Source organism: Ochotona princeps, chromosome 2, assembly GCF_030435755.1.
Source record: "Ochotona princeps isolate mOchPri1 chromosome 2, mOchPri1.hap1, whole genome shotgun sequence".
Lineage (NCBI taxonomy): Eukaryota > Metazoa > Chordata > Mammalia > Lagomorpha > Ochotonidae > Ochotona > Ochotona princeps.
This window is the reverse complement of record NC_080833.1, coordinates 73,057,312-73,083,174: the sequence shown is the minus strand read 5'-3', so window position 1 is coordinate 73,083,174 and position 25,863 is coordinate 73,057,312. Positions and strand designations below refer to the sequence as shown.

Genomic DNA, 25,863 nt, shown 5'->3' with positions numbered 1-25,863 from the left:
AATTGACTTGAAATAAACACTAAATATAAGCAAGAATGGAGCCCAATGCCTACCATTGATCATTGGGATACATACAATACTTATTCAGTTTTCACAGAAGAGAAAGATAGGTTTTGCTACAGCTTGAGTTTATATCTAAATATTAATCAAAAGACTTTTCATAAAATTTTTACTTTGGGTCCTGGCATAATAGTTCAATGGCTAAATCCTCACCTTGCAAACTTGGGATCCAACATTGACATCAGTTCAAGCCCTGGCTGCTCCACTTCCCTTCCCGCTCTCTGCTTACAGTTTGGGAAAGCAGTGAAGGTTATCCCACAGCCTTGGGACCCTGCATTCACATGGGAGACTTGAAAGAAGCTCCTGGCTCCGGTTTGGATCAACTCAGCTCTGGCCTTTGTGGCCACTTGGGAAGTGTACCAGAGGATAGAAGATCTTTCTATTTCTTTTCTGTAAATCTGATCTGCCTTTCCAATAAAAATATATATAAGCCTCAAAAAATTTTACTTTGGGCATTTTAACATATATACGCAATAAGGAAGTGTATATATATATATATAAAATAAAATTCTATAGTATTATAATAAAATGTGGTAACTGCTCTATAGATAACATGTATTTTGACTACATATTACCCTCCTAATTTCTACTTCCTCTCAAATCTCTACTTCACAGTCAAGATTATTGAAAGGATCTTTGTCTATTAACTCAATACATTCTTTTTTTTCAAAAATAGGTCTAATTAAGATTTCTAATAACTGTATGTTACTAAATTCTATGGTTATGTCTTAGGATTAATCCAAACAGCTTATTATTCCTTCCTTCTTTATTCATTCTTTCCTTTTTCTTCATAATCTTACAGTTTCTCCTATTTTTCATTTGTCTTTAGTAAACCTCCCTTGCCTTCTGTGTGTTTGTCTTCTGGTTTTGCTAGTTCTTCTATTCAATGTCAGAAATATACATGTGTGCCAGTGAGAAGATGGCTAAGAGTGACAGCTTAGGTTCGACTTGCTGTTTTTAGTTGCACTCATTACTGAGTCAGCAAGTAAGGTGTATAAAACCCTCACAAGATACAGATTAAAGCAGATAGGTGAACACACTGCCTCCTCACACTTCCACAGTTGCTCATGGGGACGGACCAGAAATTCTGTAATCACTGCTGCCAGTGTGGTCACATGAAATCATAGGCTCCAGCTTGCTGCCTGTTTAAATTAGGTTGCTGGTAGGCTCCAATTACCACTGCATAGGAAAATTCCGTATTACCTCACAGCATGACACTGGGGCTTACTTCCATGGCTTTAGTGAGGCAATTTGGATGAATTTTAGCTGCCTCTCCAGGAAACATTTTGATTCTGGGTAAGGGTTGGTCAGAGAGTAATTTGCTAGAACTTGGCAAGAGTAAAGCAGCAACCCTAACAGAGGGGAGAGCGCCAGCTTGTTCTTCTCTGCTCCCTGTCTGACTCTTCTTCCTGAAAGGCTGACCATGTTGACCCACAGGGGTCCCAGGCCCACCACACAACTCCTAGCAACGAACCCATGGTGGTTTGGTCAGCTAGAGACACCAATTGTTCTTGCATTCTACAGCAGCTGCCCTCACAGTCCCACCCCACTCCCTGGTCATGCCTGGAAACCAAAATCCAGCGCTAACTCCAACTACCATGTTTTGGGTAGGCTTGTTTTTTTTTGTTTGTTTGATAGTTTTTTTTGATACTGCAATTTCTTTAGTGTCTTCTTCATTACAACTCTTAATAAATTTCCTACCCCATTCTATGATATCTCTAGTGGCTCTGGAGGAACTTTGGCTAATACGGGTATTGTTTATGTTGCTATTGATTACTAGTGCTATGGACCAAATGTCCCCAAACTTACGAGCTTGAAACAGCAGTCATTTGATTTCATCTATGTGTTATTTCATTAGTACAACTGACTTTTCCCAAATCAGGTCGGGGTTTCCAGGAATACAAAAATGGAACTGCTTCTCATTTCAGCTACATTATGTGCATCAGAGAAAATCCGGGCCAAGTGATGGGGATGAATCTTTGGAAACCATGCTTAGGCTGGCTGTCATGCTTTTCTGTTTGGCTGCAGTGCTGTGCTGAGGTGTACTCTCTCTTCTAAGGCCTATTTTATGCACATGTGATGGAACACACTCAGCAGGCACCATGGTTTGGAGGCTGCCTTTACACACACTCTGCTGGAGCACTCTGATCTGCAACCCTAAACACATCAGCCACGTGGAGGAGCATGGCAAGGCAGTCTCCTCATTCCCGGCTGACCAATTGAGATTGAAACTGTGATTGTAGATCCCTTCTTAGTACTGCAGCTTGAGAGACCTGGGTGGGGAAGTGAATAATCAGCTTATGATCCTGCAAATTGGTTACCTCCTAGGGGAGTATCCTTTCGAATAATTGCTGACACCGGCTTTTCTTTCTTTTAAAATTCTGGACCTGTACACATTAGTTTCTATGTTTGAGACAGAGAGAGGCTGTCCTGTCCCACCTAGGGCTTCATATCTTTCTTACTTGGAAAGCTAGATTTCTTTCCACAGTTAACTTCTTCATGATTAACTAGATTGATGATTACACTATGAATGGTTCCATGTGATTTTCATGTACAGGCCATGCAGGAACTGAATATTTCAGGTGCAATCACTAATCTATGCAGTTGCATGAAGCTCTGTGCTTTAAAAGGCCTTGAACTTGATTTAAAACTTCGCTGTTTCTGTCTTAAAGTTCTTAAAACAGGGGCTAGTCATTTTTGTTTGGCACTGGGCAACATAAACTTTGCAACTAGTTCTGACTTTAGCAATAGTAACCATTTAGTAATCCACAGTTAGCTACTTCATGTGGACTTAGAATTAAATCAATGCCTGTCCTGGAAGGAGAGTCTACTACTGGGCCCCACTAGAGCATAACGACTTCATAGCCTTATACTCAGTTTATGTGGCTTTATATTAGTTTACTTCCAAATCAACAAACACTTTCTGCCAAGGCTACATGAGGTAAGAATGCGAATGAGTGAATCTATTCTTCAGCTCTTCACGTGAGCTGGAATTCTTGCCAGCCCTGTAATATCATCTTATCTATTTACCTGTCAGTCTAAAATGTCAGCCTTCCCAGGATGCACCTATGTCTCATCTGGGAGCAGAAAAGACTAGATGCCATAATGATCACATGGATATTAAATTCTACATGACGTGCCATAAACATTCTAGATGACTTCACAAGGGTCAAGTTCCTGCCCCTCAATTGTTTATTTAAGTAAAGCACCATCCCATAGCTCATCAGAGAGGCTAAGAATGGGCTACAGTCCTCTTTTTGCCCAAGGTCACAATTAGAGATGCTGCTTTGATTGTATTTACTCTACCTTTCTGCAAACTCTTTGCCCCACTGCCTGATGGATATTTCTTAGGTAACTCACAGCTCATGAATGTATGCTTATTCTTTCATTTTTCAGTTGATATTGTTCTCATTTTGTACATCTGCATGTGATTTAGAATGGTCACCTCAGTGGTAGGGATGAAACTAGAATGAAAATTAGCTATGAGTCCCACATTGCTAACATCCCTTACGCACATAAATTATAGTAAGTATGAGCTCAGTTGTTATGGTGTATGAATGTAGTATCAACTTACATGGTATGGTACGGTGACAAAACAAAATTAATTCTTCCTAAATGTTTCTCTTTTAAAAAATATATTTATTTATTTGAAATTCAGAGTTGAAAGAGAAAGAGACAGAAAAGACATAGGGAATCTTCCATCTTTTGGTTTATTCCCCAACTGGCAGCCATGGCCAGGGCTGAGCCATTGAAGCCAGGAATCAGAAGCTTCTCCCAGATCTCCCACATGCGTGGCAGGAACCCAGACACTTGGGTCATTGTTCTACTCCCTTTGCAGGTCAGTAGCAGAGACCTGGATCAGAAGTGGTACAATTGGGACACAAACTGGCCCTTAAGGGATGGCAGCTTTACCTACTATGCCACAATGTTGGCCCCAACTTTACTTTCTTTTTACACTTGCAGTTTGGTTACTCAGAAAATTTTACCTTCATGTAATTTGAAATATACTTCTAGAAAATTTCACATCCAAAAAATAATTCACAATTGGGTATCCATGTGAAAAAGGATCTTTAGTCACTATTTAAGACATAAAATAATGAATAAATAAAATTGACTATTGACATGATTTTTCATCTGCCCATGGGTGGTTATGTTTGATGAAAGTATATTTTCTAGACTTCTTAAAGTGATTTTTAGGATTTGACGATCACACGAGATGAATAGAAGATTCAGAAATGTTCTTTACTCGTGTTGCTTTTTTTTTTTTTTTTAGAAAACTCTTTGAAGTCTTGCTCTTCTCTTATTTAGGATACAAATTGTGGTACTTACAATTACAGTAGCAACTACAACAGATCCAACCACTGACAACACCAAAACAGAAATGTTGACTCCAGATTGACTAGGGTTTCCACCAGCACCCGGGTTTCCACCAGCACCCGGGTTTCCACCAGAACCTGGGTTTTCTTCAGGACCAGGATCTGCTTCAGGAATAAACAGAGCTACCTGGGCAATATTGGATATTTTTGAATGCAAGTTGCTTTTATCAACACTCTGAATAGCAACAAATATGAACGTTGTATTTTCTTCCTCAGTGTTTTCTGGTTTAAACCTAAAGGTTTCCTTAGAGTTGGCTTCCTTTGGTGAGAGAGTCGTGGTGTTAACCGGAAGAGCATTGGTAAAATTGTCCCGTAGGTGAAGGATATTTTTGCTTGTTCTTATGATATACCGCTGGGCTAAGAAGAAAAGTTACACAAGCAGTTATGAAATGTAAACATTTAATTCTTTTTCATTTATTCTAAAAAATTTTGTATGGTTGCACAAAATATAAACCCATCTCAAAAATCTTAACTCAGTAACAGAAGCTGAGTTCTAACTTCCATATACTTCCAAATACTACTGTTTATGTTTGAAAAAAGTAGAGATAGATTAAAATATATGAATCTGATTCAAAGAAACAGATTGTGATGGGTGAGTGGATGGCCTAGTGGTTAAGATGCCAGTCATAATACCCACATTCCATATTGAAGCACCTGTATTGGATTCCTGGCTCAGGCTCCCAATTCCAGCTTCCTGAAAATGCATATTTTGGAGGCAGCAAATGATGTCTGGAAGAGTTGAGACCTTGCCATCCACCTGGGAGAACTACTGTAATTGTCTGTCATGCCTAGTCCTTGGCATTGTAAGGTATTGAGTGGAAGGCATGAACTAGCAGAGCTCTGTCTGTCTAAACCCTCTGCCCCTGTCTCTTGAATTAAAAAAAACCCACAGACTATAAAAATTAATATTTTTGTTAGTTGTCATTCAAACTGCTTCTCCTCTCACCCAACTATACACCCTTGCTTTTGCAATGAGTCCTTCTCACTTAAGTCATAACCATAGGTCCCTTTGTCCTTACCTGTTCCAGAATCAAAATTTTCACCTGGTGCTGTCCATGACAGAATGATCTCATCACCATCAAATGTGGCATCAAGGTCTGTGATTTGGCTTGGTGGGTAATGGTCTTCAAACGGATTGTTTGAGACATTTGATAACACAAATGCACCTCCAGACACTGCTCTGCTGAAATTTTCTAAGGTTGTCTCAGTATCTTTATTAGTTTCAGGTCTGGGAGGTTTCCCTTCAATTACTCCTGCATGAAAAATTTCATAGTTTACAGTGGGTAAAGCTGTACAGTATTTTCAGAATCCAATGAATCACCTTCCCCAGCCAGCTATTCTTTTCAGATTCTACCTGCCAGGCGTGGCATGATGGTTCAGTGGCTAAATTCTCGCCTTGCATGTGCCAGGGTCTAATATGGGCACTCCATTTCCCATCCAGCTCCCTGCCCATTGCCCTGAAAAGCAGTAGAGGATGGCCAAAGCCTTGGCATCCAACACTCATGTGGGAGAGCCAGAAGAAGCTCCTGGCACCTGGTTTTGGATCAGCTCAGTTCTGGTTGTTGCGGCCATCTGGGGAGTAACCAGTGGAAGAAGATCTTTCTCTCTGTCCCTGCTTCTCTTTGTAAATGGGCCTTTTAAATTAAAAAAAAAAAAAAATCTTCAGATTCTACCTGTCCCCTCAACCCATGGGTAAAGTCACATTTGTACCAAGTTTTTGAAAGCAATCAGAATCATCCAATTGATGTGAAGTTTGTCTTTAGTATCCTCACCAGAATATTGTAAGATGGACTTGGATAAAAAGTTACTGTGGAATTATGAATACACTAAATGGGAATGTGCCACATAATTCAATATATGTCTTAAAAATAATCTCCAAGCTATGAATTTACCTTAAGACTTTGTTGTCAATTTGTTTCCAACCACCTGTTCCTCCCTCCCTGCTGTAAGACTTAAGGAACAGTACTTGGGGGTAATATCCCAGTTGTTCATAGGAAGCCCCTTAAAGTCGTAAGATGAGGGTCCAGGTAAGAGACAGATGGATAAGAATGCATTCTTAATCCTTATTATCGGTTGATATATTTTTCTTTTCAGTTAATCAAAATATTTCAAATAAAGGGGATTTATTTACTCTTAGAGCACGTCTATTTAGAAAGATAAATTTACTAATTTGCACTTAGGTTCATAATATCCTGAACAGTAAAGGCATTTCAAACTAACAACTGGCATTTATTAAATACTAAGTGTGGATGTTGTGCCAGACTTGTGTGAATTTGGAGGTGAACCCTATCACAACTAAAAATGCCATTCTAGAAATGGAAATAACTGAGTTGCAAAATGTTTGAAGCTTAATCATGTGGGATTGTAATCTTCAAGCTATCACTGGGTTTCAATTATTATGTTACTCACCATTTACTACCCAGCCTGGAATGTAAATGGCTCTGTTCAGTGGACGTTGTAAACTTCTGGTTGCAGAGTTTGTTCCTCCATATGCCCGTACTTTTAAGCTATATCTTCCATTTTCTGTATAATTTGTAAAATACCTGGAGTAGACCCCATCGTTCTTGAAAACATCAGCACCTTATCACAGAAATGAAAGAAACACATAAGAATTACAAAAAAAGATGTATTTGTAAACTTTCTAAGACAAACATTGGCCTTCATCTTTGATAGTTCAGATGTCTATCAGGTTGGCTATTTGCTTATTCACCTACATCGCAGGAGAAGGTTCCGTTTTGGGGACAATCCACAGTCTGATGATCATTAAGCATGGTTTTCCCATTCAGACCAAGCACGTGGGGCATGACCAATTCTGCATCTTAGTTCCTGCTGCTTAGGTTTGTCATTTGAGGTCCAGTGGTAACTTCTCTTCTCTTGTGGTGGTCCCAGGCCACCTGGGCCTCAGTTCCCAGGACTACCTTTGCATTTTGTTTGTGCCAAGTGCCCAAGTTCTATCACATGACATCTGGCTGTTTGAGCTTCATCCTCTGCTCAGACTTTGTAGCCCACATCCCATTAGTGCATTTGCCCAGAAATCTTGATGCAGTTCTCAATCTCCAGAATGAAAGCTTCCTAAACTGGTGACAGACATTGGCTGTGTAGGTGCCAAACAGTAATGATAACAACAGATTATATTTGCTGACTGAGTAAGACACTGTGTTACTCAGTTTGCTGGTTTTACCTGGATAGAATTTCCTGCTGGCCTGAGTTACAAAAATACATACTAATTATGAAACTCTATGAATTACCTGCACCATTATCCCAAAGTTGCAAAACTTGTGTTGTTCCAGTCTGTGATTCAATGTAAGCTGTTACATTAGCTCCAAGAACAGGTGTGTAGCCTTGAAGAACTTCTGCATAAACAACCATTGGGTTTGGGAAGCTGTTGCTGTCTTTACTCATCTTAGCATTCACGGTTATTGGAGGCACAGTCGAATTTGCTGCCCGAGAAGTTATGGTAATGGTTAATATTTCTGAGTCGGCTTTGGCCTGAACACTGTAAGTCCAAATGCCTACCTAAAAAATTCAATGAAAATATGGTAAATATCCATTTCCAAATTCCTTTCATGCACATGCAGAATACATGTAGAGTAGAAGAAGCAGTGTTTTCTTTCACTTTTAGATTTATGAGGGTGAAAGGTTGAGAGTTTAAGCAGTTCAGACAGGACACACTGTAACATGTGATGTCAATAATTTAAGATGCCTCACTGGAAAGAAATAAAGTTGAGAATGTTTGCATTTGTTTTGGGCCCATTCTTTGGCGTCAAAGTCCACAGATTCTGTGGCCTAGTGGCACTGCCGATGAAGGATCTTGTAGCTATCTGAACACCAAATCACATATACTCCCTCCTAAAGGTTTTTCTTAGATTACCGATTCTTTGTTCCTCCTGATACATACCTTCTTTTTCCCCCTTTTCTGCCATTATAATTATCAAGATCACATAGGCATTAAAAGTACATAATACATTATTTTAATTTAAAGATGATGAAGTCATTGGCCCTTACACTTATAATACTAAGTGATTTGTTTTCAGCTTTTAGAGAAATTTCAGAAGAAATATAAAAGATGACTGCTTACCTTTGCAGTTCCTGGTACACTAAGATAGGCCATTTTGGAGGCAGAATCCACTGTGAAAGTGTTCATTGATGTCCCATTGGGATCCAGGAGAGAAATTTCTGGCTGTTGTTTTTGCCATGTGATGAGAAAGAATGTGTCGTTTCCCACGGTGCTATCAATAATTACAGTGTCATTCATCCAGGTATTGCTGTTCAATTTTAATCCCTTACTTTCAAGCTGTGCAAAAATATATCTAAAAGTTAATGATTGCAGGAGAAAATAATTTTATGTTTTTTCTTTTGATGTTGGCTCTTAATTCTGGCCCAGGAACAAGCTTATATATGGAATACCATTTTAGATCTCCCTAAAAACCAAGTGGAATTTAATGGTTGCCAGTTAGCAGGAGTGGAACACAGACAGGGCTGAGTGAGGGACAAGGTGTAATAAAAGTTTCAGATTGGGAATATGGCTTTTACAGTTGGAGGTTTAATTCTATGATATCTTCTCAGTGGTTGTGGCAAAACTAAAAGCATACACTTAGGATACTACAACTACAGAGAAGAATTAGCTGCTGTGTTTGTGTGTGTTTTGCCATCTTCATGATAATCTTACATGGAACATTGTGGCTAGAATGACTGAGCAGAGACAAAGTCAGATGAACAAGAACCAAGTAAGCACTGAAACAAGTATTCAAGAATACTTTTCATTGCAGTGAAAGATGAGGAAATCTTGGAAACATGAAACTTCTTTAAAGAATGTACTCAGAAAGTTATTTGCTTAAGTTGGATTTTTTGTCATAAAAAATAGTTTTAGTAATATAAGAACAAATTTCGTGTATTTCATAGATAACAATTCTAAGAAGATAACCATATCTGCCCTCTTCTGTCCCTCAAACTCTCCTCCTTCTTTCTTTTTCTCCTTTAATTTTTGCAAAAGCATACTTTTGCACTTTGTGTGTGTATATATATATATATATATATATATATATACACACACACACACACACACACACACAGTCTTTGGTGGAGAATTTGACACTATTAAGTTTTGATGTTATGCCTAACATTACGGAAGTAAAAAAAAAAAAAAAGGAATAGTATATTTTTTATTTCATCACTTAGTTTGCCTGTATCTGAACAATAATTGCTATTTCAATTTGAAGTTTTAATTTGGATTAAAATTTCACTTTAAGAAAAATGTAGATTGTAAAACTTGAAACCAACATTTTCTCAGTTGCGGTAACCATAAACATGAAAACACTGAGTGGGAACTCTGACCTGGATCGACTTCTGGAAGAGATCAGTGTTTCCTGACACGAGGGACCCGAAAGCATCCATGAGGCCATTGTTCTGGGCTTCATCAGAAGCATAATAATGTGTTCCTCCTGGAATGCAAATGCATCATACACCAGACTGTTTCCTAAAAAAAAGTGCTTGTCACATTTTTATGATTAATGCATTGATAATTTAAACAAAATTATACTCTTAATACGTGTTAGGATACACAAAGTTCAATAACTCTAAAGATGAATTCTGAAATCCTAATTGAAACATATCATGACTATGATGTTTTGAGCTCCTCAATACTTTAGTGTCAAAAGCTTCACCACCTGAAATACATGAAACAACCACAGACAACCATTTTTTTTAATTCATGTGTTAAACCATACAGACTTTACACAGCTCTTTAGGAGAGCAATTCACTTTTGTGACACCATTGGAACAAAGCTGGCTTTCACATTTTCCAGCCAGAGTAGAGCTGATACATGAAATCTGAGAGATTTATTATTCTGGCAGTACCTGGCAAAGAGGATAGAGAACACACAGTTAAGCAGTGGAGACAAGTCCAGAAAGGTACTACCTTTAGTGGCCATATTTGTGAATGAATTACATTTTACAATGGCCATGAAAGCACTTTAAGACAATGGGAACTTCAACAACTAAGCCTTCAAAAGCTTGTATTTGGCAATGTTAAAATCAAGAGTTGATAGTCACAGATGACGTATTGTTTATTATGTTTAAGAAGACATTGGAAATAGAATTGGCGTTTATCTCATGTTTATGTATTTAAAACAACAGCTACTATTAGTTAATATTGATGTAGAACTTCCGTTGTTACTTAGTTCTGTTCAGCCTGAGCGTCTACTGCAATCTCTCATCCCATAGCCTCCGCTCTGATTTGTGGATAGTGTCATGGGATCACTATTCCATCCATATGCCTTCCATTGTCATCCTAATATGAGTTTCCTTCCTTCATTTTCTTCCTTCCTTCCTTCCTTCCTTCCTTCCTTCCTTCCTTCCTTCCTTCCTTCCTTCCTTCCTTCCCTTCCCTTCCCTTCCCTTCCCTTCCACCCTTTTTCCTTCCTTGCTTCCTTCCTTAATTCCTTCCGCCCTTCCTTCTTTCTTTTTCCTCCCTCTATACCTCCTTTTCCTTCTTTATTTTTTTTCTTTTCTTTCCCCATTTTTTCTTCCCAGTGAATTCAACACCTTGCACAAGGCCCAGCTTACAAATCACCTAGCTTTCCATGCCTTATTTCCCTTACTCCATACAGTTCTGGAGCATTAATGCTTTCCTCTGTTTATATAAAACTTTATTTTTCTGCATTCCACTATTGTGAAGCAATATTATCTTACTTGTGAACTGATTAGCAGTTTTATTAATCTATCTGATTATCCAACCTCTGCAGATGAGGGGAACTGGAACGTGGGTAGGTTGTCTTTGCAAAGTGCCTGCCTCTGCTGAATAGCAGTGTGAGAGCAGCTATTGAATTTTTGGTCTCTAAATTTAAGTATTGCTATTAAAGGTCTGGAGTATTTTGATCATGCTTTACCTGTTATTGTGGGCATATTTTTCACTGCTAACTCAGCATTTGGTCCCAAAGCAATAAGATGAACAATCGTTCCACTCTCCGCTACTTCATTAATACAATTGCCGGCAGTTGAGTCCTCCCCATCAGTCAGAAGCACTATTTCACATCCATCTATTTGGGAATTATGTCTTCTAAACACCTGACAACATAATTTAAACCAGTTACCATCTGGTACTTTTAGATCAAATAGGATGGAAAGAAATGTTTCTAATTAAAGAAAAAATTAATAAGATGTGCAGGATAGAAAAAAAGAGTTCCTGTTGTAGAATCACAGAACCTGCAACCAGTACTCTCTGGGAGAATGTAAAATGAATTTTTTTCTTCACCCCTGCTGCAGGGAGTATTTACTTAAATGAAGTTAGGCGTGAGCCTCTGCTACAACAGATAACCTTAATGTCTCAGCCTGGGAACTGCAGGACAACCAGATATCCAACCTGCAACTGCAAAATGTACCACGAAATCTATTTCTGCTGGGGCTGGTGTGGTGGTGTAGTAAGCTAGCCCTCTGCCTGTGGCATCGGCATCCCATATGGATTCATGGGAAGAACTGAGCACAATTTACTGCTTTATATCCATGACTGAATAGACACAGAGAGGGGCAAAAATGAACATGATTGGCAGAGTATTCCCCAATGTGAGAGAACTAGTGTGCTATAGGGCTGCCATTTAGTGAATACTGGAGATGTATTACCTATGTGGTACAATATAACACAAGTCCAAGCTTCCAGAGTGGCTCCCTGCCACCATCTTGCCCACCTCCTTGCAATTCATTTCATGGGGACAACCAGGGTCAACTTCCTGAAGCATAAATTGTCAGAATCTGATGCTTTCACTTGTCAGTTTTCTGTGTTGCTCAACATACAAACCTTTTAGGCTGTAAAAAACTTTTGAAGGTCTAGTTGTTTTCTAGCTCTCCAACCATGCTTTATCTTCTGCCATTTGCCAAGCCCCTTGCTGCTACTATTTGGTAAAACAATACACTCCTCCCTTTCTTCTCAAGAACCTTTACATTTGTCCTTCATCCCTGAGTCATTAGCTCTTTCTTGTCCTCTAATTCTTAGCTGACATGTTAGATTTCCAAGCAGGAAAATGATGCAATTGTTGTTATAATGAACTCAGAATATCTGAAGAAAAATAAATTATTAATCACTACCATACATTATAGGGTTGCCCTATAATAAGTAAATATTGTCCTAAACATATACATTTATCACTGCATTTAATTCTCATAATAACTATATGAGGTAGAAATATCTATTTTCTATAGAAAATACAAAAGAAATCAAAGAAACTAAAGTTTCCTACAGTATAATGAGTGAGTAGCACTCTGGTACGACTCATGTAGTTTATCATGAGGATGACCAACAGTCCTTGCTAGATCTGCTGTGATAAACATCAGTTACCTAAACTAAATGAGACTAAAATGAGAATTGGTTCAAAGTGAAGTCATGTCATACAGCTTACTTCATTGTCTCAAGTTTGATAACTGCTGGACCCAGCATCCTTACTTATTTAACACATTTAGCACCAGCTATCACATTACAAGAAGCAGCAAAGTCCCTGATCTCAATGAATTTATAATCTGGTCCATCTTTCACTTTTTCACCCACAGTTGATTCACTAATTCACTGATCCACTAAAAAATGATCAAGTGATTTTTTTCCTGTGTGGGTAGTCCTGGGCTTCTGGAACAACTGTGTTAAAATTAGGCAGCAAATGAGCAGCAGGCACTTAATCCAAAATATCATGAAAACAAATAAAAGAATAAAATGTTTACAGTATGGTTTTCACCTCAAATGCTTTTGTAATTCCACAGCAGATGCAAGTCCCTCCAGAAGCCACGCTGGGCAAGGTGTTCTTGAGCTGGTCTCTTTCACTGCTGCCTGTTATCTGGATCAGTTCACTTTGAGTAGTGGCAACATTATTAAAGTGAACCATCCCCACCAAGGATGCATATTCAATAACCTGCAGCAGGAAATATGTCGCTGCTTGATTCATTCGATTCAGGCGGTCATAACCCTGAGGAAAAAAGACAACAGAAGAAGTGCTTTTTGACTGGAAAATAGCAGATCAAATAAAATGAATGCATAAAATTTATTGGTAAGAATTTTCTATGAATATTAATTGGTATTACTGAAGATCACTTTTTTTTTCATTTGCCAAAGTTGAAAAATAAAGTTAAGTGTATTATAGGACATATATATACAGTAAATAGCACAAACTGTTAACCAGAGCTGGTCACTGACAGCTAAACATCAAGTTAAAGGCAAAGGGGCAGAGTGAAAAGTGAGGTGGAATTGGAGATAATGATTTGCATCTTACGGACTCTCTGCCTGTTGTTTTCAGATGAAATCACAACCCGGTGTGTAAATTCAAACAGGATTATCTCAAACTCCAGAGAACGGAATTGCCCTATCAGCCAGAAGCTACACTACCCAAAGGGTAACATTTGCCCAAGCCACAGATAATTCTGAGAGGTCCTGTCTATATCTTTACTTCTAATTTCTCCCACCCACTGCCCCGCTCCCATGGCCCACACTTCTCCACCAGTGGGTTACTTGGAATTGGCTCTTTGTTTATGCATCAGGACCCACATCCCTCTTCCTTACACGATTGTCCAGGCTCTCCTGCATTTTACAAATGTGTCTTTCCCTGTACCTCATCCATGCACTGGTCTGTAGCACCTCATGAACACATGTTCAAACTTTTCTCTGAACCCCTCAAGGAAATTCAATGAAAAATCTGCCTCCTCATGTTCTAGGGCTCTCTCCACCATTGATGTACTGCAACTCAGCCTCTGCCCTCCCTAGAGGAACCTGCTTCTTTTTTTTCCTGACCGTGGGATGTTTTTCTCCACAGTGACACTCCTACACCACTTGTATATTCTGTGTCTAGTGCTTAGGTGTCCTCCCCAAGAAATCACGTTATTGCAGCTCTTTTCATTGTTATGTATAATTCACTACTCTTTTCAATTATTTCCCCTGCTAAGACCTTTATTCAGCATGCTGTGTTCTGCCTCACATGTGTCATCCTGCCGGGTGCCTTATTGAGTTGTGTTTGATTGTTATAGTCCCTTCATTCCAATTATTAATTACTGATCACTCCTGTTTGATGAACTCTGTTCCAGGCAATGGGAATACAAAGATAAACCAGACAAGGTTACAATTTCTAAAGGCTCTTTCAATATAGTTTGGAGAATTAGGTGTAATTTCAATGTAACATAGAACCCTAGAAAATACACAGGAAATAATAGAGAATCACAAAGGTCTATTCCAGTCTGTAAGTTCACTTCATTTCCTAGAGGAAGTGAATGTCTCTCCTAAATTTTGGAGACTGAATATGACTTAGTCAATTAATGGGTAAAGTTAGAGAAAAAACTTTCTACTGAACAATGAACTTCTCAAGGACACGAATCTGTATTTTCAAAGCCTGACACAATACCTGACATGTGTAGAATAATAGCAGAAGGAATAAATACCTCCCCTTTTTTCACCCATGCTCTATTGTAAAGTTTTTGTTGTATTTTTGGCAATAAAGAGAGCATTTGTACAACTGGTGCCAGAAAGACAAAACCATGTTAGAAATTTTACTTTTTTTTTTTTCCCTTGACTTGCAATGGAGCTCAACATCCACTGATCTCCTCTCTGTTTTCATTTATCTCAAGTGCTTTCAGGAAAGGAGCCATAATTAAAAACAATTTTGAATTCCCATCTCCAGTTCTGACCCTCCAATTCAAGTTTTACTGAAGGGCTTTATAGCTCTCCTCAGTCAACCACTCATTCCCTGCATGAAATCAGAGATCCTTGAGCTTCTCTTGCTACAGTATTGTGTTCAATGTACTTGGTGTTGATAAAAGGAAGTCCTTTGAATCTCTGTGCTATTTAGAACAATCCAGAAGTACATAGAGTTCAGAGTGGTCTTAGGCATTCAGTAACTCCCCTGTCCCTATGTTCAGAAAAAAAAAATGGGCCCGTGAACTTACACCCATGCTTCCAGATTTGTCGAGAACCAGACACAGAATTCTTTGACTGGACCGCAGCAGGGAGAAGGCTGTGGGAGGGGGTAGTTCCACCATGGGTGTGGTGTTTCGAAAATCCTCAGAAGCACTGATCACCTCCCATGTACTTCTGGAATCACACTTTTTGTTTTGTAAGCTTGGGGCTTCTTGGTTGTGGTTTTTCTCATTACAGAACTCAGTAATCTAAAAGATTAATAAAATAGAAAAATGAAAACCTTTAAAATGCATTTTGCAAATATATTGCTTATTGGATGAAATGTGATTAACAAGAACTAGTATTATTGTAAGGTGCACATATTCATTACAGAACTCAGCAATCTAAAAGATTAACAAAATAGAAAAATGAAAACCTTTAAAATGCATTTTGCAAATATATTGCTTATTGGATGAAATGTGATTAACAAGAACTAGTATTATTGTAAGGTGCACATATTCATTACAGAACTCAGCAATCTAAAAGATTAACAAAATAGAAAAATGAAAACTTTTAAAATGCATTTTGCAAGTATATTGCCTATTGGATGAAATATGATTAACGAGAACTAGTGTTATAGTAAGGTGCACATACCTTAATAATGTTAATGATACTAGGTAATACTAATTGAGTACTTATTGTTATGTTGCTTATTACTCTGTCAGCCATGCTTATACTATGACTTGGTTCTAATGTCACTTGACAGGTATTTTTAAGATATAATAATGTATTCTTTGATTAAAAATTCTAGAGGCAATGATTGGCATACATACGGACTCGATACTTTGCATGTACATTATAGATGCCTTTTGAAGCTGATCTTTATCAGGAAAGAATTGACAGTCTTTTTCATACAGGTTTGTTGTAGAATTGGTTCTGCATCTTCTATTTACGCAGCTGCCTCCTGAACAGACATAAACTGCATTTGTACCAGTGATATCTGCGGAACACCTAGGGATACATGACAGTGAATCTCTGAGACAATTTAATCATTGATACTTCCTATAAGTTCCCATTACTCTGTTCATGATGTTCTTTGTATCAAAGTATTTCCTCCATGTATACCATGCACTTTCCATTCTGACAATAAAGTCCCCATCAAACTAATTAGCTACTTTTTAATTATACTATAATAAATTATATCATAACATAATGTGTTATAAGTTATAATCACTGCAGGTACACATTTAGCTTGGCGTTCTTTGCAGATTTCTTTTTGGAAATTTTTTTTCAAAAGGATGAGACATGAATAGCTATAAGTGCGATTATTTAGGGAGTATTTTTATCACAAGAAAATTTCAGTGGAAGCAAAGATTGAAGTGTCACCAAGAGGATGATAGGAAAAAGGATGATGGAAACATTTTAGACATTTTTTTCTTTTGTAGTAGCAGGAGTTGGGAACAGTTGGCAGTGATTCTAACAAAAGCACTCATGTATGAATATATTCCATCTCACAAGGTACTTCTGCTTCAAATGTATGAAGTGATGACTGGATTTCAATTAGGGAATCTCCTAAATTGGTCTATGCTTCTGTTGACCCATTACTTGGTGAATACAATGTAGCTGTCTATATGAACACTCGTGGTGCATATTCTGCAGCACACACCAGACATAAACAACAGTAATGTAATAGTTTTCATGTAAGTGCTGGGAATGTGGTGCGACGGGACAAAGAAAGAACCTTCATTGAAACTTGGTGCCTTTTGGTTTGCACATTTGTGACATGTCCAGCCACAGCAGGACATCTGACACTGATGAGGCTGCTGGTATGGAAGTTGGAACTGACTTTCATCAACGACTCTGCTCTCTAGAGTGAGTAACTGTGCTGCTAGGTTTCTAGTTTCCCTTCATGTGGTGACAACTGCACTATACTGACTTCTCGAAGCTGTAGTAGAGAAGTATAAGATATGGTAAGTTGCAACATTAACATACATTTTCTTAAAGAGAAGTGCTTTTTTGTAGTAGCATCTATGATTTATGTTGGGACAGAAATGAATGATTGTTATCTGAAAGAGATTAAAATCAGAAAAATGAGAAAACTTGTAGACTGAAGTCATCTATGAAAATTTTAATAGCCATACCTTGTTGCTTCAATTTTATTTGAACTGTCCCTATAGAAAGGCTCATCATTGTTGTACTCATCAAACACTCCCCAGCGAAGATGGGCCCACTCATGGACAAACACTCTACCTGTAGAGAAGCAGTTCAAGTAGCCAGTCATCATTCAAGTGACAACATTTGCATCTCAAATATTTTCAAGAGATTTTTCTTTCAGTTGTAAAATATGATTAGATTTAGGTTATCAATGAGTACTGACATTTGTATTTATGCTTTTATTAAAAATATTGCATTACATTATATGTTATCTTTTTATTTCACAGTATGCTTGGGCAGAGTAGAAAGGGATTAGTGTTTTGGGTCCTTGAAGCAAAAAGTCTTAGATACTGCTTTGCTTAAATAGCATGGGGAAACAATTAGGAAAAAATGATTAAAATGCTCCTTAGAAAGTTGATGATGAAGAAAAGATTGGCAAACACTGTTGTAGATCATGTAGAACATGTATAATTTTTTGGGTGTCAAAATGAAGTGATTCTTTTCTTGTGTTTAGCACATATGATATAAGCAATTATAAGATACATTATAATGATTATTAATATATATTCAGAGCAGCAAAAAGTGGCAAGAACTATTAAAATGTAGGAGATATAGTTCTTGACTTGGAGAAGATTTGGGAGGGAATTAGAATACTTTCTTTTCATAAGACCTTTAGAGTAAATGAAGAATGAAGACAAATCTACAGACTGAAATATAGCAAGGAGACATAACTGGATATTTTATTTTAGATTATTGGGAAAAGCTTAAGAAACAGAAGCAAGGGCCCGGCGGCGTGGCCTAGCGGCTAAAGTCCTTGCCTTGAACACCCTGGGATCCCATATGGGCGCCGGTTCTAATCCCGGCAGCTCCACTTCCCATCCAGCTCCCTGCCTGTGGCCTGGGAAAGCAGTTGAGGACGGCCCAAGGCTTTGGGAACCTGCATCCGCGTGGGAGACCCGGAAGAGGTTCCTGGTACCCGGCTTTGGATCGGCGCAGCACTGGCCCGTTGCGACTCACTTGGGGAATGAATCATTGGACGGAAGATCTTCCTCTCTGTTTCTCCTCCTCTGTGTATCTGATTTCATAATAAAAATAAATAAATCTTAAAAAACAAACAGAAGCGAGAAGAGATTGGAAACCATGACTGATGCACTGTGAGGTGTGTTTCTGCAGCTCTCACTCTGTCATTGAGATGTGAAAACAGAGAAGGGTCTGTATTAGGAAAAAGTCATATTTCTTCCTTAAGTCTCTGCTGCTCGTGTGTGTGTGTGTGTGTATTGATTATCTGCTGTAGCAGCCTCTAGCCACACTGAATTCCTCCCTGGGTAGTCCAGGTGATCTTTCTAGATACTTACTATTATTATAATTATTATTTGAAAGTTTTCCTACATTTTGAGGATTCTCTTTCTAATTATTTTTTTCAATACAAGATTTGCTTTAAGGGAATGACTTATAGAATTTGAAATTTTTTTCACAAACACATATATCAAATTAAAGGAGAATTATTTGCATAAGATTAAAGGAGAACTTAATAATAAAATCGGATGGCTTAACAAAACAAGCCAGCCCTCAAAAGACAAATATCATGTTTCCCCTGATATGTGGTAACTAATGTAGAGTACAAACAATGGCATGTATAGGAGTGAAATTATATTTTGAGATTTGCTCCTGTCAAGGGCCTAGCATCTGGGTGTTTTTCTATCACAACCCATCTCCCTGCTGTGAAGGGAGCTTGTGGTTGCTTTACATCCAGCTGTGAGCAAGAAAAAAATTCAACTGTACCAAGGGTTCCTTAAGAGAAATATTTATTATTGCTGCATTGTATTCAAATTTCTTTAGACACAGTAGTGAATATATTTACATTCATATTTACTGTACTGTCAACCAAAATTCTACAGGGTATAAACTCTTTCCATCATCTGAAAGGGAATACACATAGTGAGAGTAGGTCCCTTGTTCAAGGCCAAACATAGCTAATAAACAGGGGAGCCAGGATTTGATGCTAGCCCTTCGGCCCCAAAGCTTGCACAGTTAACCTGGGTGCACAGTGCTTATCTCAGAATTCGGTGTTTTCATCAAAGTTCCTACCTGATGGTCCATACTCGTCTTGTTTGTTTCCCAGCACAAAGTCTGGGGTAAAATGAATGTAGTCCGCCTGCTCTCCACATTCTTTGAACTGCCTGGTGTATGGGTCATCTCCACCTGGGACAACAGGTGGTGCTACTTTAACATCAGCCTGGGGATGTTTAAAAACATTGTTAGACATCAGCAATAGACATGACCTAGATAGTTAGAAAGATTCAAAATAATAGTGGCAAAATTGAAAAAAATATTTTAAAGAAAAGATTTGACTCTTACGCGTGTGAAGCTCTCATATTTTGGGTCCTTGTATTGTGGATTTTCCTTCCAAGTCCAAGGAATCAATATAGATACATTTTTGAAAAAAAATCTTTGTTCTGTGGCTTCAAACAGGTATTCAGAAGCTTCAGTCACCATATCCTGTAAGTAAAGAAAAAAAAGTGAGTGAAGTAGTTGAGCAGGGGCTCATCACAGGTGCTGCCCGGCTTTCACTGCTAATGCAAAGGCGCGGATTGGCTGGCAGGGTCTTTGCTCAGCTTCTTCACTGCCCCATCAGTGCAGAACTAACGCATAATCCTGCACTTTGTAAGGCTTTGCTTTTCAGTACGTTTTATCAGAAGACGAAGGTTTCTGTTTGGTGTTAAGAGAAATCGATTAATTTGAACCTATTCATGCACTTTGGAGTTATTTACTTGGCTGCAGCTCTAATGTTAAACCTGGATGATTTATGTAATGCCATCAAGCTCAGTTCTTCATTCCTTGGAGTCCAGAGGGTAATATTATAAAAAAAAATTCGCATCAGAGGCAAGATTTTGAGCATAGAACTGTTGTTCTCCAAACCAGGTGAAAATAATACCACTTGCTATTCAGTATCCTCCTCCCTTACCTAAAACAAGAATCAATAGCGAAACAATCCCTTCCTAGAGCTTCCTATTTGGTTGGTGCAAAGAGTAGGGAAAAGTTCTATGTTCCATGTGACCAAGCCCACTGAACTGCTGAGAAATCCAGCTCTTCATCTTGCTACAAGCATCCTGGGCTACAGTGCTGTTTTTGAGGCAGACTCCTTCGTGGAGCTTATTTTTCTCATAAATGCTCATGATACAAATGCTCTTCTTCAGGCATTATAGGGGCATTCCATTTTTGCTTCTCTTTAAGAAAGACCAGTGTGTCAGTGGACATGCCTAACATGAGATCTATAGACTGATCCGGGATTAGTCAGGAGGCCAGACTACAGAGAATTGAAGAGTCAGAGGACTTGCAGGGAACTTGGAGTAGGGGTCTGGAGACATCTCAAGAAAGAGTGGAGGCTATTTCAGCATTGACCCAGAACAAATGAAAGAGCTTCTTTTCTGCTCCCTAATGTTACCTCTTCTTGTTTTTATTTAGTGATATTTCCATTTCACCTTCTGCTTGAAGTGAAGGTTCTCCACATATACGAAACAAAAATGTGTTCAGTGCTTGAAATGGGTTCATGAGTTGAACAATTAAGGCTGCCCATACAGTTGTGTGGGTTGTGCAATGTACAACACCAAGGGGGCCATTTCCTTTGGAGTCTCCACATCCCAGGAGGCTGTCTTAGCTATCAGTGGTTTCCTGGCTGGCAAAGAGACTTCAGAGATCCCTTTATGGGACCCCATTAGGTCATTCCCCAGGGCATGCTAAGATGGCTACAATGATTTTCATACACTTCCCTTTAACATTCCTTCTAAATTCCTTCTCAGAGGTCCTATAATAACCTAGTTGGATCAAAGAAGATGAAGATGTATCAATGGTTTCAAAGCAAAGCACTGTCAAGTCAAAAAGCAACATAAACACAAAGACAAAGGTAAACTGAAAATTGAATAGTTCAGGTCATGAATTATAATCCACTTAAGCATAAAGTTAATTGTGGCCACATAGTTTTCTTAAGAGTAGGATTAAGACCACAAATTAGTTAATCACTTTTACAGGAAAGAAAGAAATTTTTTGGTCATCCAAGCCATAACTAAAACCCATAACTATTAATTTTCAAAGCTTATGTGATAAATAAACCTTAGCCATGATTCTGTTACTTAATTGAACCTTGGAAAAATAATTTCCCTTCTGAAATTTTCACTTAATGTAATGATATCATACACAAAATGCAGATGATAACTTCACAAGATTGTTGGCCTAATGATATAAATGCAATGACTTTGTGGAGAACAGTGCAATGTCAGGAAACATTTCGTAATGTAGACATGCATACAAACAACTGACCTTCTATTCGTAACTAACAATAAAGGAATGTGCTAACAAAGGCTTTGCTCCTGCAAAAAATTATTTCAGATTTTGCTGAGTTCAGAAAAGTTCTGGTTAATCCACTATTCCCTGACAGATATTAGCTGTGGTAACTGCTGTGGGAATCCACATTCTTCAACAAAAGAAATTTTTATCTTCTGCAACTCAAGAGGTACCAATAAACAAACCTGCCTGTGCTAAAACAGTGTTTTTTGGGAATAAGTGACAAGTGACAGCTGCATGATTACTTGGTTGCAGGAGCTGCCATGCCCGTTGACTTCTGTGGGTAATAACACCAGGCAGAAGGCTACAGTGAGCATCAGGACCCAGCAGTGGAGGACATGAGTGCAAGACATTCACAGACACTGATGTCAGGAATAGGAGAGATCACTTTGCATGACTGGAAACCAGTCTCTGTGTTACATGGAATATTATAGTCAGAAGAAACATTAGATATCAGAGTCCTGGATGCCTTCCCGTCTATGTCTGCACATATCCAATGAATTCGTATTTTTAAAGACTGTCTATACACCAATGACACCTCATTACTTATCTCTATCCAGAAATCCACACTAAATTCAAATTCCTACATTATCTACTTGGATTTTTCACAAGAGCCACAAATTCAAAACATTCCAGCCTACTTCTGATCTTACAGTTGCCAGGTTCCGCCACCGCTCCCCACTCCCATGCAGCAATCTTCTTGCTCTCAAATGAATGCAATGCCATTAAGTGTTGAGGCTAAACTCCGGAAGTCTCCTTTGCCTGCTGTCTTTCTTTCCTGCGTTTTTATCTCGCTTTCCATACATCCAGAATAACCTGAAAATATGTTCCAAATCACACCACACTGATCATTCCTGTCACATCCTCCCTGTCCTAGTCACATGTCCTGGCTATCTGTGCCACTTCCTGGCATGGATCCTGCTCCATGGCTGTGCTGCAGCACTTTAGACGAGGTGGATGACAAGCGGAGTCCCTCTGCTGTTGGCTCCACACTGCAGTCGGTAGGAGCCCAGAACACAGCAGGAGAGCCCAGCCTTCCTCGGCTGGGCCTTCCTCTGTGGACTATCACCTCACTCAGCTTGAAGGCCAAAGCCCTGCCACCTTTCCAGCTTCGGTTCAGACCTCTCTCCCTCCTGCTAAGTCACTGTTCCTTCCTTGCTCACTGCATGCCTGCCCTGACCTGCGCGATGCTGTTTTGCAGTGGACTTTTCTCCCGTCCATCTGGTCTCAGCCCAGACAGCACATCGTCACTGAGGTCTTACATACTACCTTCCAAGTCACAGTAACCACACTCTACCCTGCCTCAGGATTAGGAAACCCCATTTACATGACTGTAACACCAATCCCTACATACACATGAAATACTACAGGCTGGACGGATATTACAAAGCAGAGTGCTTGATTCAGTCCTAGACTCTGTATTTTCTGTAACTAATGTATTTTGCTCCACACCACCTACAAGCATGTGACCTGCTGTTTACTTATTTTTATTACCTCTATGTCTGTAGAGAACATACACACCATAAGGCAGAAAATTTTTTAAAGCACTATTCTTTCCCCATGCACACCATGGAGTTGTATAAATAATTTCAGATGAGACCGAATATTAATGTATAAGTGAAGAAAACTGATGATCAGAGAGGCCTCCCCACCCTGTCTTAGGTCTTGAGTTGAGGTAGGGTAGAATCCTTCTATGGCACTGAGCTCCCTCTGCTGGTTCTAACATTGCCCTCATTGCAGCATGCTGCCTATCATAAAATGTATTTTTAAAGCCCATATAACCATTACAATCATACAAGCCAGAAATAATTATCTCTTAGAACAATTACTATTTTACTTTGTTCTATTCTACTGGGAATACTAGGAATAAGTTCATGTTAGAAATAGTAGTAGGAAGGAGAGAGAGAGGGAGAGCAGATTACTAACTTACAGTTACGTAGGTAGAATATGCTCATTGCAGTCTTTTAGAGCATAGTAAGTGGGCATAATTTACAACAACCTATTCTGTATTTTACAAAGAATAAGAGAGGAATTTGTAGGCTTCATACTGTATTTTAGCTCCCTGAGCATTTTCAGAAATTTCTATTATGACTATTTATCATTAGCTGTTTTTTTCCCTCCCTTGTAATTAAACAGAAAAAATCTTATTTCTTTCTTACCTGTATTTTTTCGATTAATGCTTCATCTTCTGGCACAATGGGATCTATAGCAATGACAATATCTTCGTAGCCATTGTTATTCAGTTTAACCAAGGAAGAATGTGACTGCTGCAGTAGGAGGAAGCCTAGGAGGAAAACTGAGCTTCTATATAACCCCATGGTTCTTGTTCTCAACCCCAGTGCAGGTATGTTCAAAAAGCTTATGGCTCACCTCTCTCTCTATATATATATACATGTATATATACACTCCCAAAAACATCAGTGCTGACCAATTATGATAAACTGAGAGTACAAAGGTCAATATCACATCCAGGAAAATAACTGGCTTAAGTTTACACAAGTATTTCATTGTGTACTATATTAAAAGCAATCAAGAAGCAAAAGAATTAAAAATCTTTCTATAAAAATTCATCACACGCTTTTTCTTAGGACATATTTTCTATATTTTTCAATTTTAGTTCATATATGTCCTAAAGACATACTTTATATTAAATCTTATTTTCTCTAGAATGAAATGTGAAATTGGAGAAAATTAATAATAAACTTAACAGTCACAGTAATATAATCTTGCCAGGTTTATAAATTGGATCATTAATTTTATTATAAACAATGGAAGACAGTCTATGATTATTAAATATAAACATAAGCAAATTAGATAAAATGACTTTGAAACAAAATATTTTAAGGAGTTCAATAATCTAGCAGAATTAGAATAAATCAAATTACTAAACAAACAAAAAATCCTGTTCTGTAAAGAGTGACAAAGATTTGTGACAACTATACCAAGACATCTGGTAGTTTCTAGCTAGTGGTGAGGCAGACTGAGTAACAGTCATAGTTAATATTTATGCAGTGCTAGCCAGGGCACAAGTTCTTTCCCTTATCTTCACTGTGGTTCTTTGAGGAAGTGGGTGGATTATCTTCCTGTTCTATGTGGAGAAACTGAGACTCAGAGACTTTGAATAACTTGCCAGATCAAAAAGCTAGTAAATTTCAGAGACATAGAGCCCAGTGTTTTTAACCCCAGATCCACGAATTTAATCACTGTAACAAGGGAATCTTTTAGAAATGGTTTTTTATTTGACAGGTGGGGAGAAGAGAGAGAGGGAGAGAGCAGAAGAGATTGAAATTTCAGCTACTGGCTCTCTCCCCAAATACCTACAACAGCCAGGTCTTGGCAGAGCCCAACCCAGGAGCTGGAATGCAGTCTAGGTATCTGGGTAACTAGGTATCTGAGAACTCAGTCTAGATTGGCAGGAATCCAACCGCCTGAGCCATCAGCAGCTGTCTCTGATGCTCTGCATTAGCAGGAACCTGAACTCTGGAGTCAGGATGGGTCTGAAATCCTGGTACTCCCGATGGAACGCAAGCATCCTGAGTAGCAACGACTAAGGGCAAAGCTTCCTTGTTTTATAAGTTAAACACGTTTTTTTAAATAAATAAGTTGCAATAAATTATAAGATTAAAAGGAAAATTGGAGTCAGATAGTTTTTTTTTTAAAGATTTATTTATTTTTCATTATGAAGTCGGATATACAGAGAGGAGGAGAGACAGAGAGGAAGATCTTCCGTCCCATGATTCACTCCCCAAGTGAGCCGCAACAGCCAGTGCTGGGCCGACCCGAAGCCGGGAACCAGGAACTTCTTCCAGGTCTCCCACACGGGTGCAGGGTCCCAAAGTATTGGGCCGTCCTCAACTGCTTTCCCAGGCCACAAGCAGGGAGCTGGGTGGGAAGTGGAACTGCCGGGATCAGAACCGGCGCCCATATGGGATCATGGCGCATTCAAGGGGAGGACTTTAGCCACTAGGCCACAGCAGATACCACAGCAGATAGGAGTTTTTAATGGTGAATCAAACGATTTTTAACAAGAATTTGGATAAGAACAAATATACGATATTGAGTTCCTGAGAATGT

General features: G+C 38.7%; 1 protein-coding gene across 1 annotated transcript; it reads right to left on the bottom strand.

Annotated features, from left to right (window-relative positions):
* Positions 1-4,111: 4,111 nt before the first annotated feature.
* CLCA4 (chloride channel accessory 4) lies at positions 4,112-24,152 on the bottom strand. The gene is made up of 14 exons (XM_004582192.2): positions 23,949-24,152; positions 19,807-19,947; positions 19,537-19,684; positions 17,436-17,544; positions 16,128-16,305; positions 15,345-15,563; positions 13,154-13,381; positions 11,324-11,501; positions 9,771-9,877; positions 8,515-8,730; positions 7,685-7,952; positions 6,846-7,016; positions 5,456-5,689; positions 4,112-4,793 (listed from the first exon to the last, which is right to left on the bottom strand). Exons 1-14 carry the CDS (start codon positions 24,105-24,107, stop codon positions 4,330-4,332), a joined length of 2,820 nt encoding a protein of 939 aa, XP_004582249.2. The 5' UTR covers positions 24,108-24,152; the 3' UTR covers positions 4,112-4,329.
* Between the last annotated feature and the right edge of the window lie 1,711 nt (positions 24,153-25,863).